This window comes from Egretta garzetta, unplaced genomic scaffold (genome assembly GCF_000687185.1).
Source record: "Egretta garzetta isolate BGI_Z169 unplaced genomic scaffold, ASM68718v1 scaffold326, whole genome shotgun sequence".
Taxonomy (NCBI): Eukaryota; Metazoa; Chordata; class Aves; order Pelecaniformes; family Ardeidae; genus Egretta; species Egretta garzetta.
In genome coordinates this window covers 135,928-162,174 of record NW_009260026.1, presented here as the reverse complement: position 1 = coordinate 162,174, position 26,247 = coordinate 135,928, and the positions used below count along the sequence as shown (strand labels likewise).

The 26,247-nt window shown below is 37.1% G+C and overlaps 1 protein-coding gene across 1 annotated transcript in view; it reads left to right on the top strand.

Annotated features, from left to right (window-relative positions):
* The window catches only part of CCDC93 (coiled-coil domain containing 93), a 53,688-nt gene that overhangs the window by 8,976 nt on the left and 18,465 nt on the right, over positions 1-26,247 (top strand). Inside the window, exons 5-12 of the mRNA XM_009640816.2 lie at positions 3,052-3,150; positions 4,544-4,600; positions 10,154-10,254; positions 14,374-14,413; positions 15,854-15,946; positions 16,413-16,463; positions 17,587-17,673; positions 22,353-22,469. Of these exons, the coding sequence (XP_009639111.2) occupies positions 3,052-3,150; positions 4,544-4,600; positions 10,154-10,254; positions 14,374-14,413; positions 15,854-15,946; positions 16,413-16,463; positions 17,587-17,673; positions 22,353-22,469 (645 nt within the window). The remainder of the gene's footprint in view (positions 1-3,051; positions 3,151-4,543; positions 4,601-10,153; positions 10,255-14,373; positions 14,414-15,853; positions 15,947-16,412; positions 16,464-17,586; positions 17,674-22,352; positions 22,470-26,247) is intronic.

Genomic DNA, 26,247 nt, shown 5'->3' with positions numbered 1-26,247 from the left:
TCTCACAGGAAAAATAATTTCTCTCCTAAAGTGAGAACATGAACTATTACTTCTGCTGTAAAAACTATAATGCTAGATATTCTTTTCTCTGACCTGCTTTATCCAAAATCCTGATTTGCCTTTGGGAAGGAGAAACATTAATTCTAAGCAGGGAAGAAATTGGCTTCTAGATTTCTTTTGAGAGCAGTGATTCTTAGTATTACTAGCTGGCCAGTAGGTGGTATATCTAATCCATGCTTGGTGAAGTCTTCCCTGATGAGCTTAGTTTTTTGTATGTAGAGGATGATTTTTAGAAATTGTGGCTTTCTGTCAGGTCCCTATGAAGTTCTGCCTGCTCCAGATACTGTTGGTTCCTCGTTTCATGCAACCAAGACAGGCTTTCAAGAAAACTTTTGTGGTGTCACCAGCATACTGTGTTCTGAAAAAGACCATGCAAGAGCTGTAAAAGGCTGATCGCACCATGGCACGTAGGAATTATGCATTTGATAATGACACTTCAATCAGTGCCCTGTTAAATTCAAGATTTCACTTGTTATCTGTAAAACTCAAATCAGTCCCCAAATCCCCTCTTTCTTCCACCTGGCATTGAGTCCCAATAGCTCTTGCACTGTGCGAGATACTCTGGTGAACTTGACAGGAGGAATTTAAATGAATCCTTCCCTGCAGGAGGAAATTAGATTGAGTTGGCTGACTGCCATAAACTGTAGCAGAACTTTACAAAAAAAAGCCAAACAAAACAAAAACCAAAAAAAACCCAAACCCTAAAAAAAAAAAATAAAAAATTCCAGTGGGCAGAAATGGTGCTGTTCTTTCTAGTAAATTCTGCTTATGTTCACAGAGAAAAGTATGTACTCAATCTTGTGTTGAGATGTGCTTTGTAATTAGTAGTCTGTATTTTCATCTCTCTTGTTGTCATCATCCTCCCCTCACTTTGCAGGGGTTCTTGGTTACAGCACAGATAACTGTTGTTGGTTCAAACTTGGATCCCAAGATTGATCTGATCTCTTATGTGACCTCCTGCACAGGCTGTCAACAGCCCGCAAGATTTATCTTCTCCAACGTAATTTAAAATATACTTCAATCTCTTGTGGCTTTTTGTGTGGTCTTATAAATGTCAGAAGAAGCCTTTTTTATTTACACGGGCATGTGGTTCTTCTTGAGCACTTCATAGGCTTGAAGATACATATTTTCACAGCGGAGCTGTAGTTTTTAAAAACAGTAAGTGATCTATAATAGGAAAATTTGATAGAAATGCATATAACCTAGCTGTAATGGGTTGTACCTGGGGTACAGCCAAGATTAACGAGATGAGGTCATGTTCCAAGTGGTGTCTTCTGTCGGAGTATAACGGACTAATGATACAAGGCAAGTTCAGTGTTGGGTCCTGGCACTGAGAGCCCAGAACATTTTCTGTGCAACTTCTAATTGCTTCAGATTCCAGCAGAGTTCCAGCCCATCTCCACCTACTCAGATTGCTAGACATGGGTGCTGTGAACAGTTCAAGCTTGCTTTTATGGATGACCATACCGTAGCCCACAGGTTGCATAAAAGCCACGTGGACTACCTGTTTCTTTTAAAGTATGCTCCCAGAGGCTTCTTTGGAGTAGAGAGGAATGAACCTGTATGCATGCAGAGTATAATCACATTTTTTTACACATGCTGTAAATCCAATGCCTCCTAGAACCGAGACATTTATTATTTATTCAGTATGGCCTGCTCAGTAGAAGGACAGCATTGATAGCTTTTAGAGTACAGTGGAGTTTTGAGTTTTTTGAATGTAGAATAGGGTGTATGTTGTGCTGGCTGGTACAGCTGAGCTCTTGGTCTGGTGAGTTGTGAAGTGTGCAGGCTATTCCATGGTATAGTTGAAAACAAAAAGCCAGAAGATGAACACCCCTTTGTTTTGTGAACTACTGCTGTGTACTTCTCTATAGTATGTATTGTTCTGTATGTTGATAACATAATGTTATTAATGTTTAACAAGTAATTGCTTGTTATAATACTATAATACTATAGATACTATAATACTATAGATACTATAATACTATAGATAATATAGCTGCTTAGTGTGGTGAAATGTATTTTGTTAGAATGTATTTTTAGCTTAAGTAGTAGATTTCTTGTGCTAGCATGTAGGGTTTATGCCACTCATTTTTGGGAGGGCACTTCAGGGTTTTTTTGGGGTGTGTGTGGACTATTTGGGGGGTTTTTTCCTCCTTAAAGATGCAAGCTAAAAGAAGAATGTTTAAAGTGGCCCGCACCTATTTCTATTCCACAGATGCTCTTCATTTTTCTTTTTGGAATTAATGTATTGAAGATCCAATTTTTTGGATTACAGAAATTCATGTTGGCAAAATTTCAATGAACTTTGCTCATGCTTGTGAAGATTTCATATGTTTTTGTTTCTAAATTAATTCGCGAACTAAGAATTCCTAACAGCTGAAATTTGCAATAGAATTTTCTTTCCATACTTACTATAAGAAATTAATTAGAATGTAGAAGCAATTCAGTATATGAGAGGCTATAGTGCAAGCTAAATAAAGGGGAAACCATGCAACAAAATAACTAACTTTACAATACACTATTTACAAATAACATTCAGAAAAGTGGTTTTTTTGGGATACCAGGCTCTGTTCCAAGGAGCTTATAGAGGAAGGCAGCTTGATCTTCTTTGGACTATCAAATCCCACTGTAGCATGAACAGCACGGCTCACTGAAGTTTGTATGGTTCAATATAGTTCAACAGGATGAAGAATGTTTAGGTTTTTATATATAAAACTTTGATTACAAGAAAAGCCATGCTCTACTAAGCTTTTTAGTATGGAAAAGCATACATGACATTTATCAAATAGTTAATGCTGAATCATTTTGTTAAGAGTAGGTCTCTGAGTTACCATGTTTACAAATAAATGTTTTTGTTTATGTGTTTAAAATGTGCTTTTAGCTTTTATCACGTATTAAGAATAATTTTGCAGTAGTTTGGTGTTTGCTTCTGTTACTCTTCCCCTTTCCACTGATACAAACTTTTTCTTCTCCCCCCCCTGCCGCCAGTGGCTGGTGAAACGTGCAATAGAAACAAGGGAAGAAATGGGAGACTATATCCGTTCTTACTCTATATCACAGTTTCAAAAAACTCATAGCCTACCAGAGGTAAGATCAAGCTAGTTCTTGTTTCTGTTGTAGTATGTCATATGCTCAGGTGCAGTACCAGCTTCACAGCTCTGAAATCAGCACAATATACCAGAGTCGCCTTTGCTATAATTTTATTAATTGATCCTAGAGGACTCCATGCACAAATTCAGCTGGGAAAAAATTAAAATATTATTATGACGGAGAATTCATAGATACTGGTTAACTTTTGCTTAATAGTTGCCTTAGTTTTTCTGCAGTATTTGGTACTTCTCTGTCAGTCTGGGTTGCCGGATAGCTCACTTCTGGAGTGGATATAGAGCTCTGCGCAGTGTATCCAGGCAAACCGTGTGGCTGGAGCTACGTTGCCTGAAATGTGTTTGAGAACACCTGGTGTGCTGTGGAGAAGCTGATCTAGCTAAATGAGAATTGATATGCTGGTAATGCTATATAACTTGGGTTTTGTTTTAGAGTGCTCAAAGTCAGCTCTTGCCTCCCTGTATCCAAACCCCAAAATTTGTTCTTGAAAAATAGATTTCTAAAAGACTTCATTCAAAAACTGAGCTTGGGGAAAGACAGAGAGGGACAGGTTTGAGTTAAAAGGAAATACATTTGTCTCTGTAAAATATGATTGCCAGAGGAGTGAGAGATGCGGTTTTATGTAGAAGTATAGTGGTTAAGAGTAATTTTGTACTGTTTGACATACCTTGATCATACTCCTCCTTCTGATAACAGTCAAATGCTGCCCACTTTGAAGTTACATGCTGAGAACAGTGTTGTGATCCTCTCTCCTTCCTATTCTGCAGTCATGATATGAAGGTTCCTTGGTGTAGGAGGAGAGCTGGAAGGAGCTTGGATTTGTGCCAGTGCAGAGCCATCAGTTCTGTTCATGCACATCTCAAGCCAATTCCGTATTTAAAATCTAGAACCCAAGTTTTGTCTGTAATTCAGTAACAGCATTAAAAGTAGACATCCCTAGTATTGGGAAGGACAGATGGATTTTATTAGCTTGAGGTGGTTTGGATTTTGTTTGGGGTTTTTTTATGCTTAGAACTAAAATAATAGTAGGGGAAACTTCTCTTTTCCACATTAAACCCATCCCAACTTCATTTCTTCACAGTGTGGTAATGATTGGAGAACCTGGTAGTGGGCTGGGATTGCATTTGTGTCAGGTACTGTATGAGCAGGGAGCAGAAAGACTGCTTGTCTGGATACAGTTTTAAAGACCTACCTACCTCTCAGATGAGAGAAGCAAATACGTTTCTGTGTTACAGGAACTCACTGACATTTCACTAAATAGTTGGGCAGCTCACTTAGAAACTATTTGGCAACTTCGTTTGCTAAACTCATTACAGTGGTTGAGTTTTAATCTCCATTCCTGGTATTTTTAATCACCTCCATTAATGTCTTGCAGGATGATGAATTTATGCAAAGAAAAGAGAAGGCCATCAAAACTGTTACTGATATCTTTGTGAGTATGTTAGATTTTTAAGAAGCAAGTGGTTTTAGTAATGAAATGGTGGTTGTTAATTCTGTTTAATGCAGCCAATCCTGGGTTTTCTCATGAGAAGGTCCCAATTAAGTTACATGTTGAGCTTCATTCTTAGAACAGGTCTCAAATGCCAACATACCAGACTGAAAACCTTTTAGGTGTGCACTGTATGAGTAGATAAACCATATCAACTGTTCATTCTTAGAACAGGTCTCAAATGCCAACATATCAGACTGAAAACCTTTTAGGTGTGCACAGTATGAGTAGATAAACCATATCACCTGCCTGGAGAGTGTGGAGTTTCATGCTATCAAACAAAAGTTGCAAGGTAGCTTACAGGCTATTAAACCCCTAGCAGACTAAGTGTTTGTTTGAAGCTATCAGCCGTTGGACTATTTATGTTGAAATTAATCAGAATGGCAATGATCTTCCTCTGCATTTCAGAACTTATCTTTTTTAGTTCTTGTCATTAGCAATGAAGATACACACCCTACTTGGGAAATGTAGCAAAGGTTGGTTGGGAAAGGTGGTATCACTTGTGTTTTCCCTCTTCAGGTGCAGATCTTCTAACTCTTGGATAAACTTTATATTTTTTGAAAGCTTGTTCACGAACGCTACCTGGAGTGACATGTAAAATACATAGGCTGTCTCATACCTGAATTCAGATGCCAAGCTAGCAACTTGACTTTCTGTCCTTGCTTTCTCTCCAGTTTCCCTGTTTGCTTATGGCTGTCAATTTACCATTGCTGACTTCAACAGTTCTCTACATTTGTTTGTTTGGTTTTTTTTTTTTTCAACAATCTTGATAAATTCACAGGCCAGCATTTGACAAGGGATGAGAAATCTGGGTATGCTTTGAATGGGACTCTTCCAAGGCTCTTCAATAGATGGTGAAACCCCACTCTTGTGAGAAAATCAATGCTATTTCAGGTAGCTCTGGCCAGACACCCTAAACTCTTCATCCATGGATAGAGGTGTTAAGTGCCAGTATAAGGAGCTATATGATAGCTTGCATAACGGACCAGACCAGTCATCTTAGTCATTTGCCATGTTTTGGAGGTAGTTGGTTTTCCATGTTAATGACCTGAGTGCTGCTGAGCTTAATATATGTGGTTGAATTACAGTGTATGTTTATAGAAAAAACAGTGCTATGAAAGTCTGCAGGTGGTGACCAATGCAAATCCCTTGTTAATCTATTTGAATAATTACTCTTGCTTTGAAAATTTCAATTATAGTCTCTTAACTGTTGTTCCCCATGGTTTGGTTGGGGTTTTTTAATTATTAGCAGACTTACAATGAGTCTTTTACTCCAACCAGCAATACTTGTCTTTCCAGTGATATCTGTTTTGTTTTACAAGTAAATGGGTGGTATTGTTTTGTTTTGTTGCGGATGGAGTGCACTTAACTCCTAAGAGAGGAGCAACAATATACTTTATTGATATAAACCAGTGAGTTAACAAAGTTCAGTGGCAAATGCAACAGTGGTTTAAGAAGATTTGGTGGCAAGGTACCCTTGATTATTTACTGCACAGAGGACAGGGTCAGACAAAGCTGTCAGGGAGACCCTCCCGTTCAGTGATAAGGTTCAGAAAGGACACCCTTGCTTTCTAAACTCCTTCTCTGAGGGGAATCTAGGTGTGGCTGGATCTAGTCCTACTCCCAGACTTGACCAACTGTTTATGTCTAAAGGGTTACACATGCACAATCAATCCTTTATATCACTTTGCTAAGATTTCAGAGTTCAGCGTGCTGTTAGTCACTTAGTGAGGATCTGAGGCGATAAGGATTCTCTCAACCTGGAGGAGTAACCTTCAGAGTCATCCCTACTGAAGGGGAGATCCTGGCATGCAGCCCGCTGCCATGCAGAAAAGCTCAGCGGGCCCTGGGCTGTCCGCTGTTTAAGGAGTAAGATGGTTAACCGATAGTCATAGTGGCATACTGGCAGGAGGTCTGGGTCCTCGCTCCAGACAGCCCTTGGCTTTTGTGTTGCCATCCTTCCCCAAAGTCCAGCATAAGCTGGATGCAGCCATCACCACCCCCAGTGGTGGTTATTGCTTACCAACAAGGGGGGTGGGGAACATGACGCTGCCATGTTTGTGCACCTGTATAACCCTTTAAATCGACAGAGAATGCAAACCAATGTAGGGAAAAAAAATGAAAATGTGTGTTGTATCAAGTAGCACTTGTAATTCATTGAGATTCTGCTCATTTTCAATTTTCAGAAAAATTTTCCTAATTTTTCAAGTGTTTCAAGTGTGTCCGTTTTCTACCTGCTGTCTTCAAATGGCACTGAAGATTCTGTATCCAAGTGGCTGATACCTTCTCGCTGAAGAGACAGAAACAAAGTAATTAAAATGCTATTACAAGACACCTAGGATTTTTAATGTCATTTACAAAAACCCAGAAGATACTTGATTAACAGTGATGAAAGGATTCCTTTGGTTGCTAAGGAACAGAAGTGATTTCAAGGCTTAGTTTTTATGTTCTAATAATTTGTTTTTTCAAGTTTATCCTGTTTCATTAATGCATTTATTTGAGAGAACGTGTCTGAAAAGAAGGAATACAATCTACTTTCAGTGTGCAGTTACCTAGTAAATGCCAGGTCTGTTTGAGTGCCTTGTCCAAAGTCCCATGGTGCTTGGTAGAGTTTCTTTTACATATCTACCTGCGTGTTTTCTGAAATTGCTTTTTAGACCTGGAATAGAATGACATGGCAAAGGTGAAGCAGGTACATGTATGCCAGAGCAGGTGTTTCTTTGCTGGTTGAAGACAGTGAATTGGTTTTTGCTTGCCCACTATATCGGAGCTCTTACTTTAAAATTCCTAAGTCGTGGTCCTGGAATCAGATACTTCTGCAGCTAAGGGAATAGTTTCATATTCAGGGTCCAAGAATGAAACAGGTAATGGAAAGCAAGGAAAACAAGGTACAGTCTTAAAAGTTTGATAGTATTTTGCACCATTCAGCTAGCCTGTCTGAATATCTGAGTATTTCTATCTGCAGGGTTGATAAAGGTGTATTCTGTCTTTTCCTCTGGATCACAGATCTCCAGTTTTTAGGTGCATCTTCACAGTAGATAAAGTTTTGACATTTGTTCATCGCTGCTCAGGGTATCGTTAGACAAACACCTCTTCCTTAAATACATGAGCTCTGTCAGGATTATATCCTCTACAGCTGGCACCTGATCTTAATGAAAGACTAGTTCATGAGATCTCTTATGGCATCAAGGCAAGAGTGCAGTCTAGAAGATCACGCAGAGTGAATTTTCAGGGGAGAAAGTGCAGAAGCTTTCCTAGCTACCCATAGGAACTGGAAGAGGGAGAAGGCAGCTACTAGGTGAAGGTTCTTTCACAGGTCACCTTCAAATCATTATGCATTGGAATTGGAACAGAAATCCGCTTTTCCTAAAAGAGGACCAGCAAGTGTGAAAGATTAGTCTGTTGTCTGAATTCATTATAACAACTCTGGTCTAAGGACTTACCCTGCTCTTCTCAAGGGGACAATACAATGAGATTTATGGTCACAAGCAGGCCTAAAGGTTAGAAAAGGGAATATTAAATATCAGTAATGGTTATTGGAATAAGAACTACTGCCACTGAAAGGTGACTATCTAGTGAATTGAGATTATCTTGAAGTGGTTTTGTTCAGCTAATCAATTATCTGATGCCAAGACTAATGTTTATGGTATGATGCCTACACTTTATATAGCACAGGTATAATACAGAATGGCACCATAAAAGCTATAATTACTTTTATGACTTACATTGCTTTTCCGTAGGTGTGAAAGTACATTTTGTGGGAGATTCTTGATCATAAAAAGCTTTTCCATGTGACAGGCAAAAATGTAGCAAGATTTAATAGCTGGAAACCAAGATGAGAGAAATTCAGATTAGAAATGAAGTAAAAATCACAAAGGGTAACTTAGAAATTCAGGAGAAACTCGCCAAGGAATACTGTCTATTTTCAATTGTTTGAAATCTGTCCTTTGGGATTACATGCCTTCGAAAAAGGTTGAAAGCTATTTCAGCAATGTTATGGTGCAGGAATTGCTTGTTGCAAGTAATAGTTTGTATTGTACAAAAAGTCAGATCAAGCAAAAATCTTCCTTTTTTATTTTCTTTCATAATCTTTGCAACCTCTTGCATTGAATCTTTTGTCCCATGTGAACAGGATTTTCTGAAGTTAAATGTAGAAATGTAGCTTTGATTTCAACTTCTGCTTTTGTAATGTATTTGTTCTAAGCATTCTGAGTCTGGCCTTCAAAGGATTTAAGAGATATGAATATAAAACAGACCAGAAGAGGGGAGTGTTCCTTTTTGATGCTGTATCTGCTGTTATCAGGGCTGGAATTTCATTTCAGAAAAAGGAGAAGAGAAAATGCTATCTCATTGATTGGGGGGGACACTTTTTAAAAAATAACAGTTGGAGTAAAGAAAAAATATCTTTGAGATCACAAGTTCTTGGTTAGTTTTCTTCAGTATCCTTGCTAGCAGGATAGCACTAAATGCTAAACTTCAATTAACTTAAAAATCTAGGTTCTAGTAACAGAAATGTTGCATTACAGACTCACTGCATCCTAATCTTTCACCAAAAAAACCAGTAAAAATAATTTCAGTCAAAGTAAATGTTATCTTGGTTCCAATTTCTAATTTGGGGAAAGCTGAGGATCTCATAATTATTTTTTGTTTGGTTTGGGTTTTGGTTTTGTTTTGTTTGTGCTTGAGGCAGAATAATTTTTCTAATGTTGTTATATAGACTTTTATAGTGGAATACTTGATCTATATATGGAAGGAGGAAGAAAAAATGTACTTCAAAGTAGGCCAGATTTACAGTGCTATAACAGTTGTGTCTATGTTAACAGTCAGGGTAGCAGCTCTATGCTTTTGTTCCCATTTTGTTTTCAAATTGGAAGTAGCTCTATCAGCACAAAATAGTACTTATGAATCCTTGTTTTATTTGATGGGCTGTTGTCCAGCTATATGATCACATTGGGATAGAATGAGATCAAATAATTTTAGTATCAAACTTCTTAAGATATTTTTGTTTCTGAAATTGCAATAAAATCTGCTTTAATTCCATTGTAACCTGTGATCATTGAGTAGATAACAATTACCTATAGTTATCTAATAAAAGATTAAAAACGAATTAATGTGTAAAGGAGTTAACATTTCTAGACTGGCATTATCAGCTAAATCATAGAACTTTTTTTAATAGATGTTGATTGTGTTGGTTTTGACTCTTCTTTCAAACATGGTGGAGGAGATGGTAGAAGAAATCTTGTTTGTTAAATGCCCATTTATAATTTTTTTTTTTTTTTTTAAAAACTGGAAAGACAGGTCCCATAGCAAATTGTTTAGAAGCAAATTCAGTAAGATTTTATCATGTAATTCCAAAAAGAGAAAGTGAAGGATGTTTATTTGGGTAAGTATATTGAGTTGGAAAGCAAACAGTGGTATATATCACTCTAGATAACAATTCTTTGTTTATTTTAGAAAGGCCTTTTACAAGCTCTGAATTCATTCACTGTCTTACAGGAGGTTTACAAACCACAGAGAAAATATAAACGTCAGAAGGGAGCTGACGAACTGCTAGATGAGGAATCGAAGGTTCATGCTACACTTCTGGAATATGGCAGGTGAAAGGCTTTGTTTAATTGTCTGTGGGTTTTGTATTGTGTGTATTTAGAAGCATTCCATATAAAATTTGGATTGTGAAGTTTTTTTCTACTACTTGAGAATCCAACTGTTTAGATTTACTCTTGTTTGATTTCAGAATTTTTTTGCTTACCCTGTGAATTCTCTGTGGACTGGACAGTCCTCACATGTGAACAATATTTTGTACAATGGGAACCCAAGTTCTGACTTTATGCTGCTAGTAGGACATTTTTCTTTAACATACTTGTTCTTGGCTTCATAAAAATGGCATAAATTCATGATGCTTCTAGGTAGTGTCTGCCAATCAATATTGCCTCTTTGCAAGCAATCCCTGGAAAGTTGGAAAAAAAGGAGCTGAAGTTGTTACTGCTTCTTTTTGTAGTTCTGATGTGGTTGCTACATCAGGAGGCTGAACCATGGTTTAGTGCTTTGTCTTCTTACTTTCTGCAAACTTCCACGTAGAGACGAAGTTACCAAGGTTTGCACTTACCTATTATCTTTGAAAGTCCCTCTGGTGTACTGAGAGCTCTCCAAACACATAAAAATAACGTTGCAGAGTTTCTGTTTCTAGTTTCTCTTTCCAATTTTCTTTTCATAGTTAGTAATATGGACAGCTTGTCTGCTGTCTGAGATCTTAGTACTTAATGAGTGCGAATGACATTTGATTTTGGTTTTGTATCTTCTGTGGCTCCTTCTCCCTCAAAGCCATAGGGGTTTTTGGGTTGTTTTGGGGTTTTGGGGTTTGGATGTTGTTTGGTGGGTTTTAGTTTTTTGGTTTTGTTTTTTGTCTCGTTATTTTGAGTACCTTCCTTTCACCCTTTTTGCACATTTGTCTTGACACACAGTTGAAATCGGCAAGTGTCTTGGTTGCAGATTGCTTATAATCTTCCCGTTCATTCATGGTGGTATTTTGTGAGGGCAGCATGGACAAATTAACATCTTTTTTCCATTAAAGTGGGATGAAATCCTCTGTGTGTTCCTAGTGGAATGAAACTATTGGGAGACATCTGGGTGTCCTGTTACTCAGCAGAGCTCTTCTGACGTTGCATAAACTTTATATACAAATGGTTAACTGTAGCACTTCTCCCCTCCTTCCGCTACCAGTGGAGTTCAGTGCAGTTATCTGAAGTATAGTAAGGTGATTTAAAAGCCTAAGATGACTGGCTACTGTATTGAGCTTAATGCGTTCAAAATGGAGAGTGCTACAAGGACATACAGTGTCTATATATGTTAATATATATATGTCTATATATGTTAAACAGCTGATTTTATTAACACAGCATTCACAAATTCTGTGGGCTGTAGTCTTGAATGAGTCTTAGTATTTTTCTAAAACTATTAAGAGTTAGGCTTGATTTACCTTATTCATTTCAGAGTCCAATCCCTCCCTCCCCAATGAAAATTGAATTTGCAAGTTGGTGACAGTGTCAGGGATTATTCTACTTGGCACGTGGATTTCTTCCCTGACTCTTCAGGGAAAGGCATGCATGCTGAAATCTTTAGATTTAGATCAGATTGTTGATATCTCATCAGTGCTCACAATGGGAATCCAAAGAGCTGGTATGGAAAAACGAAGTGGGGTACTCCTATCCTGTCTGTTTATAGTTTCTTGTACTGCTTCAGTATCATCACTACATATTGGTGTCAATAGACACCTAATAAATAAAAAGAGTATAAAATAGTTTATACAGTTGAAGGGAATTTTTGTGTATGATTTTTCTAGAGTAATTTTAGTTTGTTTGTTTGTTGTTTTTTGTTTTTTTTTTTAAAAGGCAAAACTGGAAATGAGTATATAGCTTGAAAATTGAAATAAATAGATGTTTTCTATAGAGGATTGGTTTGGGACCAGTAAGAAAGATCACAAAGAAGTTATGAATTTGTGGAAGGAAAATACATCTTCAAGACAGTATTTGTTGGAATGATCTTGATGACATTGCAGAGTCATAGCAGAAGAACAAATGCAGAGGAGGTATTTGGTGGGGAGGAGGGCATGGAGTCTGACAGAAGACGTACTGGACCAATTATTTAAATTGGCAATATGAATGAAGGACAGTACTTACTAGAAGACAAATACAGTTACTTATTTGGTGTGAAAAGCTTAACATGAATGGAAGTGGGAGAAAATTAGGATAGTTGCAAGATTTTAATGTGTTTTGGTAATGCTTTCATAATGACTTCTTTATACTCTTGGTCAGACATACTTTTCTGATATAATGCAAAAATAAAGAACATCTGAGAAAATTACAGTAGTGAGCCACACAAAATGTCTGGTTCATATGTTTTAGTAGACAAAGAAACTCTTAAGGAGGATGACAGTGTGTCTGCTGTGAGCCTAGTAATAAAACGACGAGTACAAGGACTCGGATGCATACAGAAATCTCTGGAGGCAGTAGGGATTACTGTTCAGTCTTCGACAGTGTTAGGGGCACCAGAACACTGCTGAAAAAGGCAAATAGTAAATTTTTGGTAGGTTTAGGGGTAGCGTTGAATGTTTTTAGAATTCAAACAGTTAAAGTGAACCTTTCATTCTTTTACTGCGTGTAGATGGCATTCATAGAAAATGGTGAGTAGAGGATTTTTTTTCTTTTGAAATACCCCTTGGCTATCATAGAAACGGCTCCTTTCAGAGAACACTAATCATAAAAGTTAATTTTCTTAGTCCAGCAAATAGTCTAGGGTCTTGCAATGTCCTGATGCCAAATGCAGCGTTATTCAGATACAGCCAGTGATTATGCCATATTCTAAATTGGTTTTTGATCCTGTGGCCTCCAGCTTAAAGTTTATCCCAAATGAGCTTCAATGTGGTAGGCAGGAGTCTGGCTTGAGAGCCAGTGAGCATCTGTCCATGCAGTTGCATAGCCTGTTTCAACTAAGGGCTTTCGTTGCCACATCTTTGCATATTATCAATCAGTTTTTGGCAAAATACAAAGTCAGTTCCTATAACAGAAGTGCAATGTTAAGCCTGGGAGGCATCTGGGTTCTCTGTTGGTGTAACTGATGTTTAAGTTTTTGTTATTGCTGTTCTGATGCAGTTCATTACTTGGATGCAACCATCTGTGTGAAAATAAAATTGTGCTCCTACCAAAGCGAGAACAGATATACAATAATTGCAATACTGATTATAAATGCTTTTATACTAATACAACTTTATGCATACTCTGTGGGAAGGTAGTGCTCTGCCACGTTCTTTGTACTGCTAAGTGTTAAAATGCAGAGAAAACTTAATGTTGGGGAATTCTTGAAAACTTGGTGTTATGCTGCAATGAAGTACAACTGAATTTACCTCTAAAGTAAGAGTGTTGAATACATGTAGAACTGGTGACAATTGATACTGCTGCTGAGGATCACTTAACTTTTAGCCATTAAAGGCTTGTAAATAGTCCTGCTTCTGCAGTAGTTAAGGAATTAAACAGTTGTAGCCGCAAGCTAGTCAATCAGGAACATGACTTTTTATATCTGTGTACGCGCTGGGTTTAGTGCTTCGTAATACTGAAGATGATTGCTTACTCATTTCCATAATTTATTTCTACCTGTTATTTCTTTAAGATACTATTTCCAAACTAACAACATAACTCAAACGTCAATTTTTCCTCTCCCTCAAAAAAAAACAGAAGTAAAAAAGTTTATTTGAGTGTATATTAAAAGCTCTGAATGCCATGCTTCAGAAAGAAATTGAAGATTCATCAAAGCACACAAGCATGAATATTTTATGAGGAGCAGAGATTGCACTGACAACTTCCTGAGGCCTTTCCAGAATTCGGAAGTATAGAGCTAGTAGCTGAGGATTAACTTCCAAATCAAAAGAGAGCATTGCTTTTTCCTCACATGGGCTTTACATGACACTATTTTATGAACAGCCTAGATTTGCAAATCATAATGGAAGGAGTAGATGGAGCTGAAATTATTTGTAAATATGCTGCAGTACCTGCTTGTTTCATTTATTTGAAGCATTCCAAAGCTAACCTGAACCCGTCTGTTGGTTTTGTGAAACGATTCACTTTTTAGTGCATTTCTTATGTTGAAAACTGATAACAACTTAATTTATTTGTGGAAGTTGTAAACAATAATGTATTTCTTTCATGTTACTATTGTTCTTTTAGGAGATACGGATTTAGCAGACAAGCAGGGAAAACAGAACAGGTAAAAATATATTAATTTTAAGCATTCATATCATAGGAAGAATTGCATTGTTTTTGTTGGAGTGTTGGTTACTGTAACATCTTAAAGGAATACAACAGAATGAACAGCTATAACTTCTGTTACTACCAGCTTTTAAAAATGGCTAACTGAAACTAAAGATCTGTATGCCATGAAAGATACAGTTGATTACTATCTCCTTTTTTAAAACATTTCCTTCATCTGTACTCAAAGATCACATTTTGCAAACATTTTTCACTTAGAAGAAAGGGTGTTTGGGGGTTCAGTTTGGTTTCTTTTTTAATGTGAGGTAATGAACATATCCTGTCTGTTTAATGAGCACCTTTTAACAAAGTGTTCCATGATGTGATCCATTTTAAAATAGTTTTTTCTATTTCTTTTTAAAGAACCATTCAGCTTGGTAAGAAATTTTGTAAGCATTTATTACACAACAGGTTATTTGATGTGATAGAGAAATATGATACCATGCCATAAATAAATCATAGTGCCTCTCGAAAAGTAGCATCCTTGCTATGCTTTCCGATGATTATGGAATCATAAAATGTCCTTGTCAAAGTATTTGCAGTTTTATTATGTCAGTGCAGATACTACTTTGGCTACAAGCTTTTATTACAAACGGAGGTAATGAAGAAATGCATTAAGTGTGTCAGGGACCCAGCAATACACTGAGTACATTAAGGTTGCCCTTCTTTATCTCAATATTTTGCCTACCAATTTAGCATTTAAATTTTATAAATGGAGATGTTTCCAAGTCAAGGCATACCTTTTCCCCTCAAAGTAACTGCCAAGCTCCAGTCATGTTTACAGAGTTCATTTTGTTTCTTCAAAAATTTTACCGACTTTGGAATATCATCTATTAGAAGGTCATCATGTTTTTTGTGTGAATTGAGTTACCAGTAAAGCAAAAGTGGAAGATGAAATAGTCAGGTTAGCGGTGCAATAGAGTGACCTGGAAATCTAATCTGTCTGTTGCCAGTTCTCATTATTTTAGTGGTATGAATTCTTCTGAATGAACTATGAAATTTTATGCTTTTTTATGTTGTATGTTTGTTATACTGATATTAAATTATCTTAAGTTATAAAAAATTATTTACACACAAAAAATCATCTTTCTTCTATATAGCAGGCAACTGGGGTAGCCAGTTGGCCTTGTGAGGTTGGTAGTTCTTAGAAGGTTGTGGAATAAAGGATCTTTGGGCCAAATGTGTCCATAGCAAGCCAGAGACACTGAACAGCTGGAATGCTTAATGAAGTCAGTGAGGGTTTCACCTCAGTTGGCGTGAATTGGAATGTGAGGATGTTCAGTAGCTAACATGTTCATAAAACCAGAACAGCTGTATTCCAGTTTTCTCCTTGTTGTCTTCCTTAATACTTTAGATTACTGGAACTAGATACAATATTTTCTTAATTTTTATTTAAAAGGCTGAAGATAAAAAAGTTGCGCTACCTCCAGGGCTTGCAGCATCAGGAAAAGCTGAGCCTTGTGATGAAGATGACCTTCAGGCTGCTGAAGAGGTGTGCCATATACACAGTAGGCATGGATGTTACTAACTTGGGGGGAGGGAACAGTTATCACTGCCCTGTCATTCCCTGCAAGAAGGAGAATTTTCATGCTTAGCTGAAGTGGGAGTTGCTTCACGCAGGAGAATATGGAACCTGAAATTGATGGACAAAATTAAATGTTTAATGCCAAAAAATTCAACTTTTCTTGTGGAATCCAAGCATTTTTAAGAGGTCAGTTTTCAGCTGATAGCGGGAGCTGAATACTCTGAGTGAACCTGTACTGTTATGAGGAATTTTCCTTTGTATGATAACTTTAGCCACCTCTTCTTTTACTTTTATAGACTTACTGTCCCATTACATTCATTAAAAGACATGTTATATGATACTAATTGTATACATGTGTGCCTGTCACGAGGCAGAAATAAGTGAAATATTAAAGATAAACTGTTAACGTGTAATTTCTCATATTTTGCCATAGCTTCGCATTAAAACTCTGATGACTGGAATGGCTGCAATGGCAACAGAAGAGGTAAGAAGCATTTAAAACTAATACAGCTTTTTAAAATTATGGTTGGTTATGGCAATTATTACTAAAATTGGGGTAATGGTGAGTCAGAAGTCTTGGAATGATTGCATTTAAATTTTCATTAAGGGAGTGCAAAAAAAGATGGTTGAATTAGGAAGACAGTAATTTTTATGAAGCTGATGACTTAATCATTTGTCTTAAATTGTTAAAAGCAATACGGATAAGGGCCTCTTTCAAATGGTTTCTACAAGGAGAATTTCAGGGGAAAGGCATCATGCTGCAGCAACCCAAGATGCAGTATGATCTTACTTTATTCATCTTGTGAAGGTATCCAGAGAAGTAAGCATTTTTGGGGGGGGAGTGGAGGAAAATCGTGTGCGTTTCGAGGTGTTTTTCAAAGCACTGATAAATATTTAGCAACACCGCCATTAGCGTAAGACACTGAAAATACTGGGTATGTATCTTGTTTTCAAATTCTTAATTGGTTGTAGTCATTGATACAATGGAACTTTTAGGCTGTTGTAATTTTGAAAATTCTTACATTTTGATTTCTGGGTGAGAGGACTGGGAAGAAATTCAGTTGTTAAAACATTGTTTCTGTTTATGCTGAAGTCACAGAAGAAAAGGTAGTAATTAGTCTAGTCTCAAAGTTGATTGACATGCTTTCTACTGAAATCCACTGTAGAATTCAGTTCTATTTGAAGATTGTTTTTGTACATGCATCCAATCTGAAAGGTGCATTCTTTCACATGTCTGCATTGTTATAGTTTGGCTCAAAATGTGGTCTAAAAGTGAATTTTATTACTGTGCATGCAAAATTCAGTACACGGAATACAATTTGAAGTAAGCTTTTGAATATCTGAATTCAGATTACCACTGTTGTTTGCTAAAAGGCTGTAAGTGAGAGATTTCCACTGTTGTTTGCTAAAAGGCTGTAAGTGAGAAATTTCCATGAGTGAAGGGTTTTTTTGGGGTGGAATGTTTCTTGGTCTTTTTTTATGATTAGAGATTTTTAGCCAGCGTAAAGGTTTTGTACATTTCTGTTAATATTAAAGCTTGGGGTAATTGCCATGTAAAAAGCACAGGCAGTTGCAAAACTCCAAACATTTTCTTGACATAATTGCAGGGAAAGTTGACAGCAAGCACCGTTGGCCAGATTGTTGGACTCCAGTCAGATGAGATCAAGCAAATAGTGTCAGAATACGCTGAAAAGGTAAGTGTGTTACCTGATCATGTTTTACCAAGTCGTGTTGATAGCTTGTTAATTTACGCCTTAAGCTTCCAACTTAATTGCTCTTGATGGTTCTCTAGAAACAAGACTGTTTCATATATGCTGTGGATAACAGCACAGTCAGGATTCAGGAAAGTATTTTAATGAGATTTAAATACACACAAGCTTTTGGTGTGACAGCACATATTTATGGATTGCATTCATGAGTAGTTTGGATTTAAGCACCTGCTTAAATGTTTTCATGAATAAAGAAGGTCCTGGGTTGATACCTATTCAAACCAGAGGTCTAAACTCTTAACGCATTTTAAAATGTTCAGTGTTAAGCACAGAAATACAGTTCTGGGGGCCTGCCCAGAGAAAAATCTAGGCCGCCTCCACTCGGATTTTCAGACACTGGGATCTTACTTATATTGGGCTCGAATTATCAGTCATGTCCTGGATCTCTCGTTCTGAATCTAGTATCATCAAAACCAAGCCTTTGCTGCTTTTAGAAGTCAAGGCAATTAACTGTGTATATTAGCTCCATTTATTGTGTTCAGCTGTGATTGTTTTTACGGTAATGTGAAAAGAAAATCTGGCTCTTCAAGCAATTAATACATACAATACATCACTGCCAGATATGAGTTATAGGTCGCTCTTATTTGTCCAATAGTCTTCTCATATTTCTTCCTTTTTGTTGACACATATGAGGTATGGAGCTTTCCCATTTGGGAGATAAACCCTATAACTCAACAGAGTCTATAGCAAATTCTTGGCCTTTCTTTATTATAAAGGATTGGAAGAACAGAAGCACAAGGGTCATATTTCAACGTTACATTTCTTCTGTTCTGAGAGAAGGCAGCAGGACCTTGACTATTATAGTAGAGCAATGATTAATACTCTGGAAAGTAAGAACTGATTCAAGTCATACCAACAATATATCGCTTTTCAAATCTATTGAATGTGACAAAAAAAAAGAAAAAAACTTCCGTGTGTGCATGCATGCACCAGGAAAAGAGAATTAAGGATGTTATCAAACAGTTTATTGAAGCATCAGAAATATTTGGATATAGTTCTAATAACTTTAACCCCTTGTAACTGTACATAGTCTGAAGAACACAGCAGTGCTTATTTGTCTACCAGAGTCTTAATAGATTCCACACAGGACCAGTGAAGATAGCTGGCAAACGAAACTCTAGATAAGATGTTGCCATGTGCCAGGATCTTGCTTACAGGATGGCATTTTTGCGTAAGATCAATTCATACATTGTTCTGCATTTGCCCCTCCTTTCTGCTGCTGTGTTAACTTGCTGGGTAAACGAAGATTCTAGTGTCGTTCCTCACTTTGTAAAATCCTGGCAGAAGATTATTAACATGGCTTTTATCTGTCTGTTCATCACCAGCTTTCTAAAGCTAATTACTGAAAGTAGCTTTGATTTTACTGTGTTAGAAGGATTCTTCCTCTGAGAATTTACAAGTATAGTTATATACAAGAAGTGGTTTTGCTAGGAGTAGAATAGGAGAAAAAGCTTGTTCCCTGGTAAAATGAGAGAATGACTAAAACTAGAGGAGTGCTTCCTCAAAACTATCCCCTTCAAAAATGCCTGAATGAGAATCCTCTTCAACAGTTTAAAATGCTGTTTGCAAGTTACTTATGTCTTGAGAGGCTGATTCGGACTATTTTTGGACTTCTAGAATCCTATATCAGAGATTACTATGCACCATACACAGTCAGTTGAAGTAGCATACAATAAGCATTTCAACCATTTAGTATGGTTAAGGGTTGTTGTTCAAAGGAGATACTGAATTGGGTATTTTTTTTTTTTTTTTTTTTTTTTTTTTTTTTTTGGTTTGAGGAAACCCTCGAAGATAAAGTGAGATGCAGTGATTTGCATCTTTGGGTTCCTGAACCTTGGGAAAGCATCAATTGAAAATGACAGCAAATTACATGGAAATGACTGACATGCTAAAGATCTATATGGAACACATACCACCACCACCACCCACCACCCCCTGCAGTGGGCTTCAAACAGTGGACTTCAAATTGAGGCAGCTATGATGGAGTTAGTCACAGATCTAAAGCTCTGGAAATTATTTTCCAGTAGAAGGTGGTTGAACATAAAGAGATAAACAAAAGCACTTACTGCTACAAAGTTTGTATTTTTGTATGCAGACTCTTTTTTTTTTTTTCTTTTTTTTTTTTAAAGAATGTGAAGTTCTCTAATGATTGAATTCTCTTTCTTTAATTATTGGAAAGTTTATAGCACTGATGTGTATGAGAGAATCTCATTACAAAGAATAACATTAATTGCATATATTTCCTTCCTCCTTCTCATTTGCAACTTTTGCATGTGAGCAGTGGGAGGCAGGCTCTTAAAGTCTAGAATTAGCCTTTTATTTTGTCTAGCAGTTTTTGAGCTGCCATAGATTAGTGATCCTCCTGCATAATTAATGTGGCATTGTAACTTAACAAATTCTGTCATAGAAAATGAGGCTACTAACACTTCTTAATTGTTTATTTGAATTGGCTACATCTTTGTTGGGCAGTTGCAGATAATGGGGAAGAATGCAGAAGTGAGTCTACACCTGTCAGTGGTGGGGATAACGTGTGTTAACAGAAGCATTGAAGGATGTATCCATAGATCCCTTTTTGTCATGTGTAATTGAAGTTCTTCTCTTAAGATGGAGTACCGAATTGATAATCTTAAACAGAGGCACTAGTGTTCAGGTACAGCTTTCTTAAATTATGTTCAAAAGGCAACCGCTGTTTCAGTTTAGTAAGAGACCAGGTAACAACAATAGTGTCAAAAGCAAAGTAGCTTCTATAATTTGTGCTTTCTTCCTTCTATGCTGAGAGATGCATTTTTCTCCACAAATTGGAACCCAATTCCTCAGTAGCTTTAAAGATGTAGTGTTGCTGCAGAGCAGATCCTTAGCCCACTTTGACAGCACGAGGCTTAACCCTAGCTTTTTCATTTGCAGACCAGACAGATTTTTCTGCAGAAACCTCTGTGTTCCAGTGATGGTTATTTCCCATTTTCAAAAAGCAAGCTTTAACAGTCCATTTCTTGAGACATGAGCTTTTCTTTATGCCAGAGCTGTACTGTATGGATTTTTACTATTTTTGCAAGATCAGTCTCAGACTGGTTTAGCTCATGTTTCTTTCTCTTGCATTTCCAGTTTTCTTGATTTGCATGTTATGCATATTAGATAGGCTAATCATCTGGTGAGAAGGATAGGGTCTTAGAATGCATGACATGATGAAGGAATGTGATTTGGCTAAATAATGAGAGGGATAAGTTAATCTGAGTGTCTAGGTGTTGAATAGTTCAGTGTTACAGGTGTTGCTTAGAGGTATTTTTCCTTTCCTAATAAATGGAAAGAAAGCACGTGAATTGTTGGGTTAGGATGTCAGAATTGGTCTTTTTTTGCTGTGGATGTAAAAGCATAACAAATCATTAAGCTGCTCTTTAATACAAGTAGCATGGAAAAATAGAGAAGAGGAAGACAGGTTTTGCCTCTTATTTTCATTTAAAATTAAGCTGTTAATGAAGACCTGCTTACCCATCTGCCTAGAGTGGATACCAGGAGCAAATATGAGTGAGGAGTATTTCGTATTTCTTGTACACTTTGACTGATTATACATTGTAGTGGTTGTCAGCATCTGGTAATTATTCAAAAAGCACTTAGTATTGAAGCCTTTGACAGACTCTGCAAATTAGCACTGATACTTGAAAATTAACTTTTTCTAATGAAATACTGGAAAATGGATTAGCTGGAAAAAGAGTCTTGAGTGCATGAAGCAAATTATCAAAATAGGTGGATATAAGTATTAAAGTGAGGACTTTCAAAAGGTACAAATAATGTTTAGGCAAATAATCACTTAGACATCCAGCTATCACTGATTTTTAATCATTCTTTTGTCTACTGCAAATATACAACTAATATTATAAGTGTTGTTGCTGGTAAAGAATGTTTCTGGCAGTTTTCCTTTCACAATTCAGAGAGAACAGGAGACTGGATCCAGATTGCTGTCTTCATTACGTATTTATGAGACACTTTCTTGGCAATGCATGCTGGATTGAGTGGTTTTCAAAGACTGGTGTCCATAGTACACACGCACACACAAAAAAAACATTTAGAGTGGTAAATGTGTCTACCACACTAAGTATGTCATTGTCATTCAGCATAAAGATGCGTCCAAGCCAGTATTTCAGAATCTAAATACACAATTTTTCAAGGCTTTTTCAAAAGTTCTGGATCTATTTATCGGGGTATGGGGCATCTCTGATTCAAGAAGTTCAGTAAATACCACTGCTTAAGACGGTTTTTAGCACGTTTGTATTTTTTTCTGTTTAAGAACTCTACCAGGTTTAACTGTAATGCTGATGTAAAAAATTAGTTCTTTACTATACCGTAGTATTTTCTGCTCATCCCACATCACCTGAATTTGGTTTTAGCTTACTTTACCTGTTACCTTTGGGACACAATTCAGTTGTTCAGCTGCTTCCTTATCTTGGATGTGAGATAAATCAGCAAGTCATTCTTTCTGTTGGATAGTGGGGCACTGTCCTTGGTAAGGAATCTCTCAGGTGTGCCCTACTTTAGCATTTCCTGAGCTACTGAAGAAGCAAAAAGTAAGGGTGTGAGGTCCAACAGGCTGTTGTTATTGTTTATTTTAGCAGTCTGAACTTTCCGCTGAGGAGCGACCAGAAAGGCTTGGAGCTGCCCAACAACATAGAAGGAAGGTGGCATCTCTGAATAAGCAGATTTTGCAAAAAACCAAACTCCTGGAAGAGGTAGGTATTGTGTGTGTAATAAAGAAGAAAACATTGATAAATGTGGTTGATCACAAAGTTTTTGCCATCCAGAAAAGATTTGCAAGCTATCTTCTGTACCAGCAATTTGTCATGCTGAACGTTCGTTCCAGTGTCTCTGAATGTCTTGCTTGCACATTTATTACTAAGACAATGTGGCTGGTTTTATATTAAAAAATTGTATAGCCCTATCTGTGAGGAGGGGCCTAGCTAACCAAAAATATGCTTTTACTTCTTTTTGCATACTTCTCTTGGAGAAAAACAGAGTATCTCCATTTGACTTGTTAGCTATAGTGTTGAATGGGCTGTTTTCACAGTTTCAAGACACAATTTAGGAAGTTACTCTAAAATACGCTACAAATGACTGTTTATCACTTCCTGCCCTTTATATGAGCCAGCTTGCCTCACTGACTAAGGTGGGTTTTTTGCTTGTTTGTTTGTTTGGGGGTGTTTTTGCACAGTCACTGCTTGATTCACATCTTCACAGTTGTTTTAGCGGGGAAAGGCTCTTGAATTTATGACTGATGTTCTGTTCATATCTGTAAGTAAGAGCAAGAACCACCATTCCTGTATTTCAACCTACTTATGCTATTGCCATTTAAACCCAGCAAAGTGTAAGTGGAAAAGCTATGCCATTAATGAAATGCTGCTTTTTATTATGCATGTGGCTGCAATCAGCACCATACCATCTTTAGCTTGCAGAATCTGATGAAAACATTGCATCAGAGTCAGTAACTGGAAGAGCTTGCCGAAAACCAAATAGTACTTGTGGAGGAACTGTTGCTGATGACTTCTGTGGTTGATGTTCCGTCAAGTACAGCACTGCTCCAGCAGCCTTCATCTGGTTTTTGTTTTGCTTTGCTCTGCTCTTGTCAGTAACGTCTTAACACCTTACATTTTAACTGGTTTTACCTACTAAATGTTGGTGGTACAGGGGCTCTGAAAGACAGGTGTCTGTATGGCATGTTTTATGAGACAGTGATATGTTCAGTCTTACAAACAACAGAGGTAAAAGAACGGTAGCTTTGAAAGCCTTACCCGCTATAGTATAACTACGGGAGCACTAGATTTTAAGCCTTCCTGATCAGCCACTTACTAGACCTGGCTTTTTTTAAATTTATTTTTAAAATTAGAATATTGCACCGTTAGAGACTGTTTTAAAGTCTTTGTTTAAAGAATATTTATCCTTCAAAACTTTAATGTCCTTGCAGTAAAGCATATGCTATGAAACATTTTTTGAAGCCTCAAACATTCAAGTAATACTAAGTTTAAATAAAGCTATAGAAATAAAACTTATGCACAAAAAATTGGCAAGACTGACTGTCCTCTTCTTTGTTTCTTCTTTTTTTCCAACTTTAATGAAAAGCTTTATGAAGAACCGGTACAAGTTCTTAATTTATTTCGCACAAAAAAACCCCAACTTTCAAAGGGTAGAGTATAACAGTGTTTTAACTGGTAAATATTAGAATGCAATTCTTTTGGAATATGCCAAACTAGTTTCATTCTTCTTAAACTGATGCATTTCTGTTTGTACTCTGTCATTCCCCATCTGTTAAAAATAGCATTTTTTTCATAGTCAATAACACTACAATTATTTGTGTTGTATGTTGAATGTAAACCATGTCTGTCACAATACCTCTCCACTCTGGAGTGAAATATCAGAAACTATGATGATATACAATAATTATGCTATTACGATATACTCAAATTAAATATACTTTTTTTTTTTTTTTTTACTTGAGTTTGTATTCTTTTAACGCTTCCGTAATATGAATTTTCCATGTCTGTTTATGTCAAACATAACTTTGGTCCTCGGTCAAGATGATGACTGTTAGTTAAAAAAATATTGACAATACCTAGCATTTAAATGCAGGCTGAAGTGTCAGGCTTTCAAAATCATAATATGGGCTTGCAGACAGTTAAACCCTGTGTGAATTCCCATGTTGGTTTGAGTTTTTTTTCCTGAAGTACAAACACAAATTACAGAATGAGATCTGTGGAATTTCAGAAGTTGGGGAAAAGATGAGGATGTTCAGTGTGTTCTAAGTCACTGCCGTACGTTCCTGTCACGTTTTAACTCCTCTTTTAAACCACAAAGGCTGTAAGATAAATGCATATGAAGGGAGATACAGATGTGCTGTGTGTATATTGTAGAATGGAGACAGATGCAGGCGCTCTCAGCATCTGCTCTGAGCTAGCGGGTTGCAAACCTGTTTTCGAGATAAGAAGCTTTTTTGCTATGACAGGCAATGGTTTAGCACTGCCCAATTATAGAATGGGGCATGTTTGCTCAGGTTTAAGATGTTCTAGTACAGTTCTACAGATTCTGAACGGATTTTGGTTGTGACTACCAGCTCACATCCATCTGCAGTTTTTCTGCAGGCAGTATGTAGACATACTGGAGGCATGCTCAGTTTGAATGTACATATGTACTGGAACACTGCACCACAGCCCTCACATTGTGAGAACAGTTCGTGTTCTTGAAGGCCATTAGCTCAAGCTTCATTTTGGGGAGGTCAACCCCAAAAGTTGGTTGTACAGGTACAGTTGTGTAGTATGAGTGGCATGAGGAAACTGCAACAGCTAGCTTGGGTTTCAAAAAATGAAGATGTGCACTAGCACAGTTCTCCAGCCATGCTGTTTCCTTGATCTTTCTTGCCCAGTTGAGCGGTAAGAGAGGCAGGTAAACGAGCTTAGCAGTTGTGGGTAGCTTTTGCAGCTATTCTGTGTCATGCTGCTATGAACTGGAAAGCAGAAGGAATCTGCCAATGCCTGGTATGCAGTCTCAATGACTGAAATGTTCAAAAGCATTTTTTCTGTAGCAGATGGCTCTTATATTCTGGACAATTGCAGCACAGTGTGCCTAGTGAATTATGATATAGAATACGCCTGTAACTAGATATATGTTCAACGGATTACATTTTCATGCCCAGTGCAAGTAATTTCCTTTACCAGTTTCCCTGGCATATGAATGAATGTATTTGCTTGCTTTCCACATGCTGCTGAGAAGAGAGCAGTTTGGGGTGGGGAGGAAACATGGTTGTAAACCACACAAAATTGGTAGATTTGTTACTTCATTAGATCTGCTCTTAACTGCCTAACTTCATAATTCACAGGAAAACTTATTTCTAAATATATTATCATGCTATTTGCCATTTTAACAGTTGAGGACCCTTTAATTCTGTGTTGCTTATTTCCAGTCTCAGTGCTATATTTTTGTATGGGGAGAAAAGAAGTGGCAGCTATAAGCCAAATATAATCCTTTTATCACTTCAGTAAAGTAAAAATTTCCAGGCTGAATTTTTTTTTTACCACTTGCCAAAGACAGCTTTTGAAATCAGTGAGTCAAGACCCTCATTTAAAAAATGTTTGTGAAGTTCTGTCCTCAATACTGCAGTAAGTTTCAGCAAGAGTTCTCATAACATAGTTCTTTAATCTTTGTGTCAATTTTCATGAGATGTGGAGTGCAGACCTAAACTACGTATTTTTTTTCAACTAGTTAGTATTCAGTCTATTGGTGAATTATTGGTGAAAAATATGAAAAACAATGAAGAAGCTTTCTTTTTATAAGTTTGGCTGTGGAAAGGGATGAGTGTTGAGTCACAACTCCATGTTGTAAACCGCAAACTAAACCATCATGAAAAGAAGTGGAACAGAAAGACAAATGCGCCTTTCTTTGCAACACTTCCCCCCCACTTTTGTAACCCACATCCCATTTTTCTAGTTACTATTTGCAATATTATCTTAAATCATAAGGACT